This window comes from Rhinolophus sinicus, linkage group LG13 (genome assembly GCF_036562045.2).
Source record: "Rhinolophus sinicus isolate RSC01 linkage group LG13, ASM3656204v1, whole genome shotgun sequence".
Taxonomy (NCBI): domain Eukaryota; kingdom Metazoa; phylum Chordata; class Mammalia; order Chiroptera; family Rhinolophidae; genus Rhinolophus; species Rhinolophus sinicus.
The window spans coordinates 11,648,477-11,666,259 of NC_133762.1; the positions used below are offsets into that span (position 1 = coordinate 11,648,477).

Here is a 17,783-nt window from a genome sequence, read left to right on the forward strand (position 1 = left end):
ATAAACAGAAAGGGGATAAGCTAAAAAGCACATGTTCACCTTCCCTCATTCCTGAGTTCACGCTCCAAAGGTAACCATGGTCAACAGCCTCTTCTGTTTGCTTTCAAAAGTATTCTGTGAATCTACAAGCATGTATGTATTTATATCTATACTGGCTTCCATTTCAGTACAGATTGTACTTTTTTTTTTTCTACACAAAAGACAGCATCACACTAAACACAGTTGTTCAATTATGATGTCTCACAGAGCTTCCCAAATCAATATGCACACATCTGCCTCGTTATTTTTCACAGCTATATGGGATCCCATTTTATGGGCATTTCACAAGTTATTCAGTCTGTCCTCTATTGTAGCTTCCACTTTTTCATAAACAAAAAGTTGCAATGAAAATAGGCTTATACATATGTGAGCACAACATATGCACGTTTTGCCTTGATACATAGAATTTAACTGAGTGAAAAGATACACATATTTATTAAGACATGGCTTTTGGTCTTTCAAGAAATCTGAATCACTTACTCCTCTCCCACCAACAGTGGGTGAGAACACCCTATATTCTTGACAATACTGGGTTGTCAAACATTTTTTAACCTTTGCTAATCTGATGGGTGAAAAATACAATTATAAGCATTTTTCATATCATTCTTTACTATGTGTGTTTATTTTTTCTGTGAACACCCTGCTAATAATACCCTTTGCCCATTTTTTCTTTGGGATTGTTCATCTTTTTTATTGTTTTTTAAATTGCTTTATACTAAGGAAATCAAATCTTTGATAAATGTGTTGTCATTTGTCATATGGTTTGGTTTTGATTTTTTTTGCCAGGCATAAGTTTCCATTTGCATGTATTCAATTTTATGTTTTTTCCCCCATTCTTAAAAGGGACTTACTGCAAAATTATACAGGGAAATCTAGAAGACAACGCGCCTTGGCAATTGAGCTCCACTTTGCGTCCCTCACCTTTCTCTGACCTTGATACTTGCTGCCTGCCACTCCCTGAATCCTCTCTTCGTGAGACCCACAGAAATGTCCAAGTCCTACTCCAGCTTTCCCCATTCTGCCAATTTAGAAAACTCAACATTTTTCTAATACAACGCTTTTCAGCCTTCTAAATTCACCCCCTATTTGATAACCAGGAAAATCTCCTGTCCCCCATGTGTCCCAATTATTAAACCCTGTTCTTCTGTATAACTGCGTCAAACAAGATTTTTTTTCAAATTCTCCAGTTTGTAATGTGAAAACTTCCGCGTTTTTTCCTTTTCTCAATAAAAATGGTACCAACCTGTTTTTTTCAAAGGAAACATCCCTCGAGATTCTAACATGCCTAATTCCTCAATCTCATCCCTAACCTACCCTGAATTAAGAAGCACTTTTTAGATAAACTTCATTTTGAAAAGAATTTAACCAGAATGACATTTACATTTAAAAAAAATAATTGACTTGGGAAAACAATCCAGAGGCAGTTTATTTTGAGTAACATATCACCCCCTGGCCCCACCTTAGGACAGATTTCAAACCTCATAAAGGCCAACAAAAACTTTTAAAGACTGGGATGAAGAGACTGAGCTTGAATATTACCTTTTCTTTTGCTTCTTTGTTCCCCTGTTCAGAAAATTTCGTTCCCTCCTTTTTTTTTTTTTTTCTTTTAGTAGAAATATAGAACCCCTCTCTGTTCTTTCAACAATCAATTAAAGCTAAAGGACAGTCTCTTCTTCTCTTCTTCTAATCCTGGGAAATTAATTACCAAGGTTGGAAGGGCAACAGTAGCTGGAGACCAGATCTCTGGTCTCAGGAAGCCGCCTGAATAGACAGCATGGGGCCTGGGAACCGGCTTCCGCTGTCAGAGGCAACGTGTGCTACTGCCCGGCGTCAGTTTCAGACCGTTCTCCTGGGGCGCTGTAAGTGCTCCCCACAGGAGCCAGACCATCATCAGAGTTAATGGAACATTGCAGGGCGAAGCAATGGGCTCCCCCACAAAAGCAGGCCACCAGTCGGCTCTTTCTTCCTAACTCCACACTCAAAGGCTGGGTGACTGGTAACTTTACTGACGGTGGGATGGGTGCGCCAGAGAGGGCTAGTCAGAGGACAGATAACCTTTTGAAGACATCTTAATTTAAGCAGACATGTAACACGCGGTATTACAACAATGTGCATGACTCAACAGGAACGATGACAAGATGAAGAGCACGTTCAATTTGCACAGGCACAAGCGATGACAGTGATGTCACAGCTGCTGCGTGGCTGACAGTGATAAGATGCGCCAATCTTAGATACACTCCAATTTAGAAAAATGCATCTCAGAATTGATGAGCTGACATAATACCTTCCTACGGAAGGTGCTTAGCATAGTTTCTGGCCCATCGTAAGCTCTTAATAAATGTTCACAATCAACAGCAATCACAAACTCTTGGCAAACAAAGCTCCCTTCACCCAATGTGTTTGGCTGCAAAAATGGTTTGGGGTGTTCTGGTCTTCTCAGACCTGGGATGTGGGGACAGAGGCTTTGGCAGCAGAGTGGCGCCCCCTTTGATGCCACCAGTGACTGGTGCATGAGCAGGGGCTGGGCCTGGAGAAGGGGCAAGCTTATGGTGGTCGTCAGGGAATGAAGAAGTACTACGAGGGCTGGGTGTAGTCTCTGTGACACTAAAAAAGGTGGGAGAGGCTCCCCCACAGGCCAAGAGATCTAGAGAGAAGGAGAGGGCAGCTAGCACTTACGGAGTTCTTGCTGTATTAAGAGCTGTAATTACTACGCATTTAGCGCTCACATCAACCCTGCAAAGTAAAAGTTATTCCCATTTTACAGAGGAGAAACTGAGTCTCAGTAAAGTTCTTATTACCGCACCCAGGGTGACAAAGCGAGTAGGTGACAGAGCCAGGGTCTGCACAGGCCCGAGCTGTTCCCAGAATTGTCAGAACACCATGGGGAAGGAATCTGAGACCTCCTCTGCATCTCTCTGCCTGCTACATTAGTTCTGCCTCTGGTCATCCAGTGCATGGAGGAGCCTTCGGAATGTTTTAAACAGAGGGTGATAGCTATAAAGAATATACACTGAGCAGATCAATGTTGTAAACAAAATTGCCCCCTGGAACATCAAAATCACTTAACATGCTCAACTGCTTTCGAAGCACGCACTGCAGAAAACGGTTATGGTGATTAGCAGTAATTATAATGTACTCATGAAGGAAAGTCCCTAAGGGCCTCTGCAAAGCAACACTCACGGCTGAGACGCACTTACTCTATGTACTTGAAAATAATGAAGCTACCGCTCTTTTAAAAATTATCTAATTTAGGTTTGCACTGATTTACACTGTGCTTCTCTGCAAGGACGCTGAATACAAGGAGTTTTGCTAAATTTAAATGGAACCTTTCTCTCAAAGGTCCAGCGTAGCTTCATGTGCATCGCTGACATGTCAGCTCCCTGAAGCGCAGGGGCAAGAGAAGCGGGGTTTGGGGAAGAATTTCATTCTGAAGGATGTATACCGGAAGTCTCTGGTTTTTTTAAACATTTTGGTTCCGAAGAACTTGTTTCTCCACAGATTCTTGAGATTCACTGGACATTGTGGAGACAAGACACTAGATTTACCGAGAGCAGCCTTAACTGCTTCAGAAACAAAGTTATGATAATATGAACAAACACATAGGGGTTGAGAACCTAATATGGGGCAAGTACTCAACCCCTTCATTGGGGCTGAGTGCTTCACCTCCTGTTTTAGTCAAGTCTTTTTTACTCACAAGACACTGCCAGGAGGAATCTTACAGAAATCCAAGAATAAGAATTCAAGAATGGGAATCATAATTGGGTCTCATGGAAACTGGAAATGAAATGGCACCCAGCCAGCAGGCATGTTGTGACCCTCCACCGGGGACCTTCATCTTTGCACCTAGGTATTTTCCGCTTTCAACTACAAGAAACAGAAAACCCAATTCAAAATGGCTTAAATAGTAAGGAACGCGTTGTCTCACAAAACTGGAAATGCGGACGTAAGGTGGGTTTCAAGGCTGCTATGATCTAGTCACCCAACTATGTTACAGGTTCCTTCCTCCTCATTCTGCCATCGGGGGGCCAAGCGTGATCCTCAGGCTGATTCTTTCTAAGTATGATCGCAAGGTGTTGATAGTGGAAATGTCCCCCCAGAAGTCCCAGAAACCTTCACGTCATGGTAGTGTTGGCCTGAATTAAGTCACGTGATTCCTAAACTACCCACTTGTGCTGGCTGGTTTGGGTCTAGTTCTACTCCTAGTCATTAGCAAGGAGTATAGGACTATCGGGATTGGTTTAGACTGCGCGGGGCACATCCCTGAGTGAAGTCAGATGTGGGGGTGGGAGAGGGAAAGAAGGGCTCGAGGAAGCGGGCAGATACTGAAGCCATACGGGACGTCTTTGCGGAAAAAGAGGTGGGAGGCGGGGACAGGAGTCAGAAGCGATGTTTGGACATGTTAGTTTTGAAATGCCTATTGGAATCCAAACGGAGATGCCAAGTAATCCGTGGGGTAAATGAATTTGGAACTCCAGGAAGGGGTCAGAGCTCGAGTTGTAACTTGGAGAGTGATCAGCATATAACTAGAACCTAAAACCATGGGAATGGATGAAATCAACTAAAGGAAAAATAGAGAGAGAAAAAGAGGTGCAGATCCGAGGCCGAGGGCTGGTATACTCCACTCCACCATCTGCAGCTACAGCAAACAAGAGGCCAGCAAAGGAACAAAGAAGCAACAATCAGTAAGGCAGGAAGAAAACCAAATACATATACTGTTCTAGCAACCAAGGGAAGCAAGTGTTTCTCGATACAGAGAGAAAGCAATCACGTCCCACATTGGGAGGCAGACTAGGAAAGGGACGAGAGGTGAGCGAAGTACTGGCAACGCAGACTCACTGGTAACCTAGACATCTGCAGTTTTCAGTGGGGACAGAAACCAATTTGGAGTGGGTTGAGGAAAGATGGAGTGTACAGAAGCGAACACATTAAATCTAGACAACTCTTGAGAAATTTGTCTGTGAAAGGTAACAGAAAAATGGGCAGCAACTAAAAGGGATTATGGGGCCAGAGCAGGGGTTTTTATTTAAAGAAGAAAGCCTCTGGAGCATATCTCTATGCTAATGGGAATGACTTATCAAGAGACAGATGATGCAAGAGAGAGAAAGTTAGTGCCGGGGCAAAGACCTTGAGAAGCCAAAAGGACAAGTTGGCCTTTTCCAGAAGCAGGGATTGTTCACTCAGGAAGAAAGGCAGAGAATGAGCACAGACACGTGTCACGTGGCTGCCATGGTCAAGGAAAGATAAGGAAATGCCCTTCTATTTCTGCCATGCAGTGGGTGGCAAGGGTGACCAGTGAGAAGTGGGAGGGGGGTTGTGAAGAGAGGTGAAGGCATATTTCAGGGAGTGGGAAAGCAAACAGACCAAGAAAGCATACGAGGATGGCTCAGCAGTCCTACGTGCCCACTTCAGGCTCGTGGTCATGGATTTAAGAACAGACATGGATTCTCTGAAGCAATTTTCATCTATTCAGACACAGACATGCACAGAGTTGAGGGTTTTCTAAACTATCGTGGAGGAGGAGCAGCAAGGAAATTACAGGTAACTGCAAGGGAGTGATTACAGTGTTAAGACTACATGGCCTCGGCTGAATAAGGACAGGGGAGAGGGCCGGAGAGGAAGCAACAGCTAGGAGGATGCCAGTGTCCCAGCAACAGCTGGCTCTTTGCCAAACCCCCCGTCCCCTTCTTGTGAATACAGCAAGACCTCGCACCTGGCTGGCCAGGCACACTACATTGCCTGGGCTCTCCTGTTACATGTGGCCGTGTGGCAGTGACATGTGCCGCTAAGCTCAGGACAGTTAGGAAATCAGCCCATGGTGACACAGCCAATGAGTGGAAGGGCCGGGATTCACACTGAGCCCCGAGCGAATTCACACTCTATGCTCTTTCCTCTCTGCCAAGTCCTCAGGTGCAATCAAGCAGCCACGTACAAAGGAAAAGCTGTGGGTGAAGTGCGTCTACAAAGAAAGGTTAGTTCAGCCCCACACCCATGCAACTGCTTTGGGCCCCTGATTTAGTCATGACCTACAAAGACTCCAAGAGAATGCTTCAGTCTGTCATCCATCCAGATGCCCCGGGAGGTCGTCCAAGTTCCCTCTGGACTACCACCACTGACTTGTCCAGCCTCCCTACCTCTAGTCTCTATTCTCTCCAAGCCGTCTGCCAAACTGCTGAAAGTTCTCTGTGGAATTCCTACTATGCCTTCCACTGCACAAAACCCTAGCACCACGCGCAAGACCTCTCCATGACAATCCCCTGGCCCCTACACAGCTCATGCTGTAGCCATACCCAGTTATCTGCCATCCCACACTCCTGACAGCCCTTTTCATGTTTCTACGCCTTTGAACATGCCGGATCTCTCCTTCAAGTGTGCTCTGCCCTGGTTCATGCAACACACCCCCATTTATCCGGTTCCAGTGTCCCTTCCCCAGTAGAGAGTCCCTTCTCCTCCTCTCCTTCGTCCCCCCACCCCACTGTTCCCAGATATACAGTGTTGGAGCTTTTACTGTTTTGCATGATAATTCTCTTTATTTGCCTATTTCTCTCCTCATCCTTAGCATCTTGACACAGCATCTACCTGACTCATAGTAGGTCAACACAGGTGCTCCTATCTTGTGTTGAGTGCTCACTGAGAATGAATTTAGCTGTTTAGTATTGAAGATGATACAATTAGCTGAACTGTTTTTAGCGGGGCTTTGCATCTCATATCCCATTTCTTATGTTACCAAGGGAAATCAGTCTGGCTGTAGAAGGATACAGGATCCAGCTGTCTGCATCCATGGCTCCCTTCGCAGCCTGTTCCAAAACCCCACATTTCAAAGGTACCCTTCAAAGTCAGATGTCACTACACAAGCTTATACATCAATGGCATTTTAAAGATGAAACATACACAATCTGACAAGCCCTCTGGAGGGGACTTGCTGAGATTGTGACAGAAGGATGCTGGCTGGGGGCCGGCAGGTGTTTCTAGGATAGCTGGGATGGCCCAACCATCCAGGAACAACCAGTCTGATTGCGTTAGGAGCACCTGGAACTTGCCGGCTCCCACTACCCGAATTGCAGTACGTGCTACAGTGTTTGTTTCTGCGATGGCCACCTGCACGACACAGATGGTACAGATGGGAGCGTGCTTCCACATGACCATGTGCAATTATGCCCAGTCCCTCCAGCTATACCATCCCCAGGAGAAAACCCAAGGGAGGGAAACAATCCTGGCAGATAACTGTCTCCATGCTGGCACACACCACTTAGTTCTCCCAAGAGCAGCTGCTAATCCCATGGCCTCTCGTCCCTTTCACAGTCCTTCCTGGAACCCAAGTCTTTGAAAAGCATTTGGTGAGATCAGAACACAAGCCAGTCATCAAACAGGATATACTTCAGTAAGAAAATACCAAGGCTTTATTTTGTTTTCTTATAAAGACAGCCCTGCTTGTTGGCTAAGTAGAAAGGACGTATACCGTTCTCTTGAGTAAACAAGATTTACCTGCTTCAGGCTGCATACCATAATGCCAAAGAAGTGATATGAAGGAGGGAAAGGTGTAATGCTCTCCTCTCATAGCAGTAAAACACAAAATAAAACAAAAATGAAATGGTCTTAACTAATGCTGGGCATTGCCACAGGGAAAAGGCAAGAGGACGTGAAATCAGTCAGCAGCTTTTCTGTAGCTGATACGACAGTGTCATTAGGCTGGGCCGCCCTCACCCCTCGGTCCAGCTCTCCCCACCGGAGGTAACACCAGTCTGGAACCAACACGCTGACAGGCAGGAGCTTTTGCTTCGAGTCCACGAGATGAGAGGGGGGAGTCCTGGGAGCCCAGGACACCTGGCTTTGGTGGGGCCCCTACGTGCAGCAGTGTCGCACGTGGAAGTTGACAACATACTCAGCGTTAGTCCTCTGCACAGAAATAGCAAAGGGCTCAAAGGGATGAAAGGTAAAGGCAACGAGACGTCGCACGGTGTGGCTGACGGGGCGGCCCAGGAGGCCAGCCTGGATCTCAAACTTGAGCAAACCAGAGTCGCGGGCATAGAACCTAAACAGAACGAGAGAGAGAAAGAGAGGGAGGCCGGTCGAGATACTCACCACCACCTGGAATCTGCACAAAGGGGGAATGTGGCAACTCCTTATTTTGGCTTATATTCCTCGAATCCCTTCTTATGCCAGCCCCAGGGTATCAGAACTGCAAAATCACCTTCGTCTTATCAGCTCGTGTCAGGGGCAGGATTATGAATTTTACTACGTTGTCCTGGGTCACGGGGTCTTTGCTTTTTGCCAACACGGCCCTTAATTACAGTCCCCCCGTTTCCAGAAGCTAGCTGCCCCCAACTGTGAGGCCAGGGCTAGAAATGAATTGTGAACCACATAGACAATCTCAATTTTTCAGGTAGCTACGCTAAAAAAAAATTTTATGGCGAAATTAATTTTAATAATCTATTTTATTTAACCCACTATTGGTGTCCAAAATATTATCATCTCAACCTAGAGTCAATATAAAAAATATTAATGAGATAGTGCACGTTCTTTTTCTGTACTAAGCCTATGAAATTGGATGTGTAGTTGACAGTGAGCACAGCTCGACTTGGACGTGGACCCATCACCTTCTACGTGCTCGACAGTCTCATGGGTAGTGGCTACTATACAGGACAGTGTAGAGCTAGGCCCATTGGAGTTTTTCATTTTAAGAATAAATTCTTTTGGAAGGTTTTTCTTTTCATGCACAAAAACAAAATACTATGTAGTTTTTAGCTCTTCCTCTAATACAGTAAGACTAAAGATGCTGCCTTCCATCCCAGTACTTAAATACCTTTTCCCATATGCAAATTAAGTGCCCCTGTGGTACTGAGAACTACCGGGAATCAGCAGGGTGGGGCTGAGCTGGGGGAAGCCCTACAAAATGAAGGGCCTACATTGGAGAGCTCTACAATTTCCCTTTTGGAAAGCAAATATATATCAGACATAAAGATATTCATACCCTTTGACTCGATAATCCCAGTTCCAAGAATTTAGACCCTCAGCATTTAATTTAAATGAAGTAACCAGTGACATGAATAAAGATGGCTACTATAGCATCAGTTTTAATGGAAAAATGCAGAAAGAGAATAAATGCTCAGTAATAGGGGAATGGTTAAATAAAGTATGGTACATCTATCTGATGGGATAATATGCCCTCATTAGGACTCTGTGAGGACCATGTAACAGGGAAAAACATTTATAAAATAAAAGCAGACCACAAAGTACAGCGTTGACCACGATTACAGCTGTAACGTTGACCAAGACCAGAATGGAACATACAATAAAAGTGTTAGAGTGATGGCATTACCTCTTCAAATGCCCTTCATATCCTTGCATTTCTTATTTTAAATTAAAAATAAATAAGAATTACAAGAAAAATCCCTTTAACCAGATGTGTTGATTAGGTATATCTTTTCACACCAGAAAGGCAGGGAAGTCAGAAAAGAGAGAAATGTATCTCATGCTACTTGACAATATCAAATGAAGCCTATTAATGCCCATTACATGCTTTTATGTGTGAAAAACACATTCACTTTGCCCACTTAGTCCGCAACACACAAAGGGCTTGTAATTTAACATGAGTTGTTGGAGCTTCTAAATGTAACTACCACTTTACAGGAAATATGGCAGAATGAGAAAGATGGTAAATACTGCTCCAGAGAAACAATGAGCAAAATCTAGAATGTGGGGGACACTACAGGACGGATCATCTGGCTTCCTCAACAATTTCACTGCCGAGGAAAATAAGAGGAAAACAGAACCTAGAGAATGAAAAAGACTTAAGGAAACAGTGACCAAAAGCAACAGCAAGAGCCTGTTTACGTCCTGAGTGGAACAAAGGACCTGCAGAAAGAATATTTACAAGACAACAGGAAAATGTAAACGTTGATTAGATATTTGGTGGTCTCAATAAAGTTTTGTTAATTTTCTCTAGATGAAATAATGGTATCGAGGTTGTATTTTTTTTTAAGTCCTTGTCTTTTAGAAATTCTTACTGAAATATTTACGAGTAAAATGCTATGCCACCTGGGACTTGCTTCAGAATAATCTGGGTGGCAGTCAGGAGGGGACGGAGTAGTGGTCATGGTAGAAAGAAATGTAACAACACTGACCATGAGTTGATAACGGCTGAAGCTAGGGGATGGGTACGTGAAGGTTCACTCTTCTACTTTTTTTATGTTTAAAATTTTCCACTTAATTTTTTAATTAGAAATGTAACTGGTGTTTGGATCTTGACTACAATTTGCCAAAGGAAATATTAAGAATGGTGATAATTGTACAGAAGATGTTACACAAGCCTACTTAATACACAATGAAGCTGGGTTATGAACTACTAATTACCACTGTATCTATATGGAAAAGCAGCATCCCATGCTCCATCCAGCTCAGGGCTCCGGGAACACACCTACCTCCCTTAAAAGAAACCCACTAGTAACGATGAGGCCAGGTCCTTTCCCTAACGCCTATTACAGCACACAGAACAGCATAAGCTCCTGAGATGGAGAGACAAGTGGATCTGTGAACTGGACATCTGTGAGGGAGGGATTGAGTGTAAGAGGTTAGTTTCAAGGTTCCAGCAATAATACAGTAGTCTACATTCCAAAATTCCCCAAGTGAGGAAGCATGAGTTTCTCCAAAATCTCCTGCTCCCCAAATTGTCTCAGCTATCTTTTCTACTAGGTAACATGGGGGAATAAAAATCGTTTGAGCTAGATAAAATTAAAAAGTCTCCACCAGAAACATTATTATGAAATGGTATTGGATTGCTAAATGGAACAAACAGTATGGTTTCCTTCCCTGGATACCTTTAAAAGGGAACACCACTTACCTGAATTGGATGTTTTGATGAGAAACGAAGAGTAATTGTTTAATTTATGAGACTAGTGCCTATTTGATCAAAGCACCCACCACAGTATAGAAACAGCCTGCCCTTTCCATTTAACCCACGAGTACAAATGGACACAATCACAGCGAAACGATGCCTAAGAAGGAGAGAGAGCGCGGGCCGTCACCAGCCCTTAGGCGGTTGGCAGTGAGCAGTTTGCGGAGGTGGTGTACCTGATGGGGTGGTCCCCGCAAGTCTTGGGCCGCTCCATGACCGACACCCACTTGTCGTCGTAGCTGAACAGAGACAGGTCAAGGTAGGGGCTGCCGCTGTAAGACTGGGCGCTGATGGGGAGCTGGCCCAGGAGGCGGCGTACGGCCTCCGTGTGCCCCCCATACTTGGCGTTCACAATAGTGTCTTTAAACCTACAACAAAGCACCAGTGAGGAAGGCTGTGTTAGTGACACACAAGGCTGCCTGGCATTTTAAACTGACCACACACATGTCCAAAAACCACTCTTCTGTAAATAAAAATCCAGACGTTGACTGAAATCAGGTCTCACACACGTCACAAGTCTGGCTGGCTACAAATACTCTCAAAAAGCAGAAAACAGAAATGGGGAACGTTACTTTAGAAAAATTAACAAAGACTCTACAAACAAGTTTCAAATGAGTATAACTAATCTACGACGACGACTTCTACTTGAATTTACTCTCCCCAAATAGCAGCCTCAGACTGCATGAGGAAGGCGTTACGGAAAGCAGAGAATCCACAATAAGGCAGCCTCTCTCTGATTGTTCTTAGGCTCAGTTACAAACCAACTTTCACCAAACCTTGCGACAAATTACTCATTCTTTGTTTAAATAAACTTTGCGAGCTAGCTACCTATATCCTACAGAAACACCAGTGTCTAGAAGAATAGTAACATGGACACAGAGTCACATATCTGACCTATAATAAATAATAATAAAGCAGTCACTTCTCACAATTGTAACAAATACTGAATTTAAAACCCTTTGACCAAGTTTCTGGAAATTTACCCCAATGAAGAAATCCTATATGCAGAAAGTTATCTGTGCACGTTTAATACTACAACAAAAATTTGAAGAAAAATTTAAAACTAAATGGAAAACTATAATTTTCAAATATTGTGTAGTAACAGGAGAAATGTTTATCATAATGGTATGAAAAAAAGTAGTAAACGGGGTCAAATATATGGTGATGGAAGGAGAACCGACTCTGGGTGATAAACACACAATGTGATATTTAGAGGCTGTATTACAGAATTGTACTTGAAACCTATGTAACTTTATAACTACTATCACCCCAATAAACTTTAATTTAAAAAACAAAGAAAAAGAAGTACATTCTGTCTGTATAGTATGATTAAAAACACAAAGAAAACAAAAATTATGCCTAAAAAAAGAGACTGGCAGAAATACATCAAAATGTTAATGGATGTGTTTGCATAATGATATTTTGGATTTCTTCCCTTTCTTTTCACTTTCCTGTAATTTCTTAGAAAGAATGTCAACTGCCTATCAGTATGTATTTTTAAAAAATCTCTATATCAAAGCATTATCATATAGTTTAACCATCAAAGGGAAAATAAACTTTGCTTAGTCTGGGGGGAATATTGATCTAACATCTCATCCCTGAAACTAATGGAATGAAAACTAAAGAAATAATTTATGAAGTGATCCCTTGATAAGTCCGGTACCCATCTGACACTACACATACTTTTTGCAATACAATAGTGACTATATTCCCCATCCTGTACTTTACATCCCCATGACTCTCCTGTAACTACCAATTTGTACTTTTTACTCCCTTCACCTTTCTCACCCAGGCCCCACCCCCTTCTCATCTAGTAACCATCAGTTTGTTCTCTGTGTCTATGGGTCTGTTTCTCTTTTGTTTGTTCATTCATTTTGTTCTTTAGATTCCACATATAAGTGAGATCATATAGTATTGGCCTTTCTCAGTCTGACTTATTTCGCTAAGCACCATACCCTCTAGGTCCATCCATGTTGTTGCAAATGGTAATATTTCATTCTTTTTAATGGCAGAGTAATAGTCCATTGTATATACGTACCACAATTTCTTTATTCAATCATCTAGTGATGGGCACTTCGGTTGTTTACATATCTTAGCTATTGTAAATAGTGCTGCAGTGAACATAGGGGTGCATATATTTTTTTGAATTAATGTTTTGGATTTCTTCAGATAAATACCCAGGAGTGGAATAGCTGGGTCACAAGGTAGCTCTGTTTAATTTTTTGAGGAACCTCCATACTGTTTTCCATAGTGGCTGCACCAATTTGCAATCCCACCAACAGTGCAGCACTTGTTTGTTGATTTATTGATGATGGACATTCTGACAGATGTGAGGTGATCATTTCATTATAGTCTTAATTTGCATTTCTCTGATGATTAGTGACGTAGAACATGTCTTTCATATGTCTATTGGCCATCTGTATGTCCACTTTGGAGAAATGTCTATTCAGGTCCTCTGCCCATTTTTTCAATTGGGTTGTTTTTTTTGGTTGAGTTGTATAAGTTTTTCTATAAATTCTGGATATTAACCCCTTATCAGGTATGTCACTGGCAAATATCTTCTCCCATTCAGTAGGATGTCTTTTCGTTTTGTTGATGGTTCCCTTTGCTGTGCAGAAACCTGTTAGTTTGATGTACTCCCATTTGGTCATTTGTTCCCCTTGCCCGAGGAGACAAATATATAAAAATATTACTGAGGGTGATGTCTGAGAGTTTACCGCCTGTTTTCTTCTAGGAGTTTTATGTTTTGGGGTCTTACATTTAAGTCTTGAATCCATGTTGAGTTCACTCCTGTGTATGGAGTAAGAAGATGGTCCCTTGCCTTTTCCCTCCTCTCCTCTCTTTTCTGCTGTCCTCCAGGCCCCTTCTCACTCTCCCTCTCCTCCTGTCCTTCCCTCTTCTCTTCCCTTCCTCTCCTCATCCCCTCCCTCCTTTCTCCTCCCCTCCCCTTTTCTCTCTCTCTCTCTCTCTCTCCCCACCCACCCCACTCACTGTCTGCCTCAGTTCTAAGATACATCAAATTATCGGTAGTGGTGAGCTGAACGTGGATGTTGATCATATTTTCCTATCTAAGCCGGGGACACACAAATAATAAGCAATGTAGATAGTTTATACATAGAACTGACTTACAAATTAAAGTGTTGGTGGTTGCGGCTACCGAAACAAATTGCTGTGACAAGGTTAAGACGGAATGGGACTAGTGGAAATGTGAACTAGCAACAGTTTGAAAACTACTGTATTTTTCTTTTAAAAGTAAATAAACTTTGTGGAAAGAAAAAAAAAAAACTAAAGAAATAAAAAAGTTGAATGTTCCTAAATTTGGTAAGACCAGAAAGACTGAGTACATGGGCTTTGATTTTTGTTTTCACTGCTAACCTGTAGTGTTAGATGGACATTAACACTTCGCAGTTTTCCCAGAAGCCAAGCTATCAACACTGCTTTTCCATTACTCCTCTCGACAGTAATTTTCACAGCCTCCGTGTGAATCATAAAATTAAACCTTGGCCAAATAGAACTTATTTCTTTCCCTTTCACTGAGCCGGAATCAAAGATCCTGGGCTCTTTGGTTTTCAGCCCTTTTTCAGCAAAGACCTAACACCGCACAGTATGATCTACACTCCGACCCTGCCTGGCTCACTTGCTTCGAAAGGTAAAATGATGGGGTGGCCCGAGCTTTGCGATGACCACAAGTCAAAGCATCCGTGAAAATCTACAGGAAGAAGCGGTAGCAGCTGCCACCTTCCCCAGCAGCACCCCCCACCCACCATGCTCCCCCACGGTCATCCCTCTGACTCTTCACCAGCTTAGCTCCTGGCTCACGGTCGCTCTGCCCATCTATCTACGCTTCTGTGAGGATTTCCAACTTCTCAGAGATGACCTTTACAACAGCACGGCCTCCTGGCTCCTGGCCCTCCTGTCTGTCTCCGCCACTCATTCTCAAAGCATCTCAACCTCACCATTGCTAATGACTGCAGCCCCCTGCAATCTCAGGATGGGCCCACACTCTCCAACCCTCTTTTCTCCTACCTTTCCAGCTCACTACTTCTACTCACCTCGGCTTCCGCAATCCTTCCACCTGCATCGGTGGAAAGGTACAGTCCATGAATTCTACCTGCTTTTTGCCACCCTGAAGCCTCATCCCGTCCTCCCTCCCTTAGCCAGCGTCAGTCCCACAGTCCCTCACTCCATTGCACTCACCCTCGACAACCTGTCTTCTCGCGCTTTGTGGTACTTGCTTAGAAAAACCAAACTCTAGTTAAATTCAACTCTGCCTATGCCTGTGTCCACCCATTTGTCTTCATAGCTGGAGAAAAACACACGACAAGGCTCACTTTACATTTACAGCCAGGAGCCTCAGGGGGACCCTGAACGCTGCAGGGCACTCATGCTACATTCTGCTAGTCCAGTGCGTCTGCCGCATTCTTCGGTGACTATTTCATCCCCCTCCTCCATGCTCACCCTGACCTAATGGCACTGCCTACTTCGTTACTGGCAAATGGAAGTCACGAGGATTTTTGAAAGCTCCCACCAGCACGTGTGTGCCCACATAACCGCCTGTGCTCCGTGTGAGGCCCATCCCTCCACTTGGGCACTAGATCCCATCCCCTCTCTCGTCCCTTAACCAATTCTGTCTCCCCTTTTCCCATACAATAGGTGTCCCCCTGTCTACAGGGTAAGTCCCATCTGCATATAAACATGCCATTTCCCCCTCCCATTGAAAAAAATAACAAAAACGTAACACCACTTGCCCTTCAGGCTAATGCATCCTTTACAATAAAGCACCTCCTACTGTCTTTTTGTACGGCCTCCAATTCTCTTCCTCCCATTCTTTCTTAAACTTCCCCCAAAAGACTTTCACCCCCACCACGTGCTGAAACCCCTCTCATCAGGGTCACTGCGGTCTCCAGGTTGCTATCTCCAAGAGCTGATTATCAGTCCCCATCGCCCTTGACCTGTCGGAAGGATGTGACCCTGCTTCCACTGAGAAACGACTGGACTACTCTACTCACAGAACTTCCGGTCCCCCGGACACCTGTTCCACCATAAGCTTTGCCATCAGTTTAATGGTGACTCTCTCCTGCAAGTGGATTAGGCCGCAAACGTCACAATCATCTTTGTGCTCTTTCACAGCCTATATTCCATCCTCCACTGATCTTTTGGGTGCTATCTTCAAAATACACCGACAATACAATACCTCCCTGAATGTTACTACCCTGACCCAAGCCACCATTATTCAATAAATAATTATTGATGGTCTTCTAGGTGCTTAGAATATTTTAAGTGAATAAAAAGAATTTAATTCTAGTGGAAGGAAACAGAATGCAACAATTGTATATATTGGATCCTTGTGACAGCACCCACTGGTGACTCCGCTTCTACCCGACCCATCCCCCACAGTCTATTCTTAACACAGCAGCCAGAGTGCTCCTGTTAGAACATGAGTGAGACCACCCAGGTCCTCCACAAAAAGCCAATCTCACCTACAGGTAAAGCCAAAGCCTCCGCACGGCCTGTGTGTCTGGCCCATCGCTCAGCACGTCTCTCACCGCTCTGCCTCCTGCTGCTCTGGCTCAGCCTCACTGACCTCCAAGGCGGGAGTCACACCCGCCCTCAGGACCTTTCCATGCACTATTCCCTTTGCTTGGTACATGCTTCCCCTGACATCCGCGTGGCTCGCTCCCCCACCTCCTTCCAAAGCTTTGCTCAAATAGCACCTTCTGTGAGGCCTGTGCTGACGACCCTGCTAGAACAGAACTGACAATCTCTTGTTAACACAGTCAAGGCCACCAAATGTGCTAATGACTATACTATTTCCTTGGATCCATCCTCTTGGAAACCTCCACCCACCCTCCTGCTTCAACCTGGCCCAGCTGGTGGTCTGTCACCTTGGAACTCCCTTTACCCTCATCCTCAGAACTCCCTTTGCTTCTGGCCAGTGTCAAACTATTGCCTGTATCATTCTTTTGTGGTTTATTGGGAAAATACATCTTCCAGATGCTTCCTTAGAAAAGTTACCTGGAAGGCAATTTTTTTGAAAGTTTACATGTCTCAAAATGTCTTTGTTCAACCTATTTATTATTTGGATATAGAATTCTAGATTAGAAATCATTTTTATTCAGAAAAGTCAGAAAACATGATTTTAATGGCTTCAAGCTTTCAGTGTTGTCTTTTTATTATTTTTTTTAATTTGATTGGGGAATATTGGGGAACAGTGTGTTTTTTCCAGGGCCCATCAACTCCAAGTTGTTGCCCTTCAATCTAGTTGTGGAGGGCGCGGCTCAGCTCCAAGTCCAGTAGCTGTTTTTAATCTTAGTTGCAGGGGGCACAACCCACCATCCCACGTGGGAATTGAACCTGCAACCTTGTTGTTGAGAGCCTGCGCTCTAACCAACTGAGCTATCCGGCCTCCCCTCGGGAAGCTCAGAGGCAGCTCATTGTCTTCAATCTAGTTGCAGGGGGCGCAGCTCACTGGCCCATGTGGAATCGAACTGGCAACCCTGTTGTTCAGAGCTTGCGCTCTAACCAAACGAGCCATCCGGCTGCTCCTCAATGTTGTTATTGATAAGTCCAATACCATCATGATAACTTTTTTTTTTTACATGTGAAATGCATGTTTTTTCTCAACGGTTTTACAATTTTCTCTTTATTCCCAATGTTCTAAAATATCATGATGATATGCCTCAGTATGGGTCTTTTTTCACTGAGTGTCCTGGATGCTTGATGGATCCAGCAATGTGCTAATAAAGGTTTAATAATTATTTCTCCAAGGGGAAAAAAGTCACGATTTGCAGCACTCGCCAGTTTCTGCGGTGTAAAGTCCTCCTGCTGTGGTCAATTTCAAGGTACCAATGTG

At 43.9% G+C, this 17,783-nt stretch overlaps 1 protein-coding gene across 8 annotated transcripts in view; it reads right to left on the bottom strand.

Moving 5' to 3' along the window:
* Positions 1–17,783, bottom strand: part of DET1 (DET1 partner of COP1 E3 ubiquitin ligase) — an 80,305-nt gene that overhangs the window by 20,401 nt on the left and 42,121 nt on the right. For 6 of the 8 annotated variants that reach the window (XM_074317471.1, XM_019726725.2, XM_019726727.2 and 3 more), the window contains exons 4-5: positions 11,107–11,298; positions 7,411–8,068 (exon numbers count right to left, since the gene is read on the bottom strand). In XM_074317471.1, coding sequence (XP_074173572.1) covers positions 7,879–8,068; positions 11,107–11,298 — 382 coding nt within the window. In that variant the 3' untranslated portion in view covers positions 7,411–7,878. Of the gene's footprint in view, positions 1–7,410; positions 8,069–10,457; positions 10,580–11,106; positions 11,299–17,783 lie in introns of those variants that run through there. The other 2 variants (XM_019726728.2, XM_074317472.1) reach the window with 2 other exon arrangements.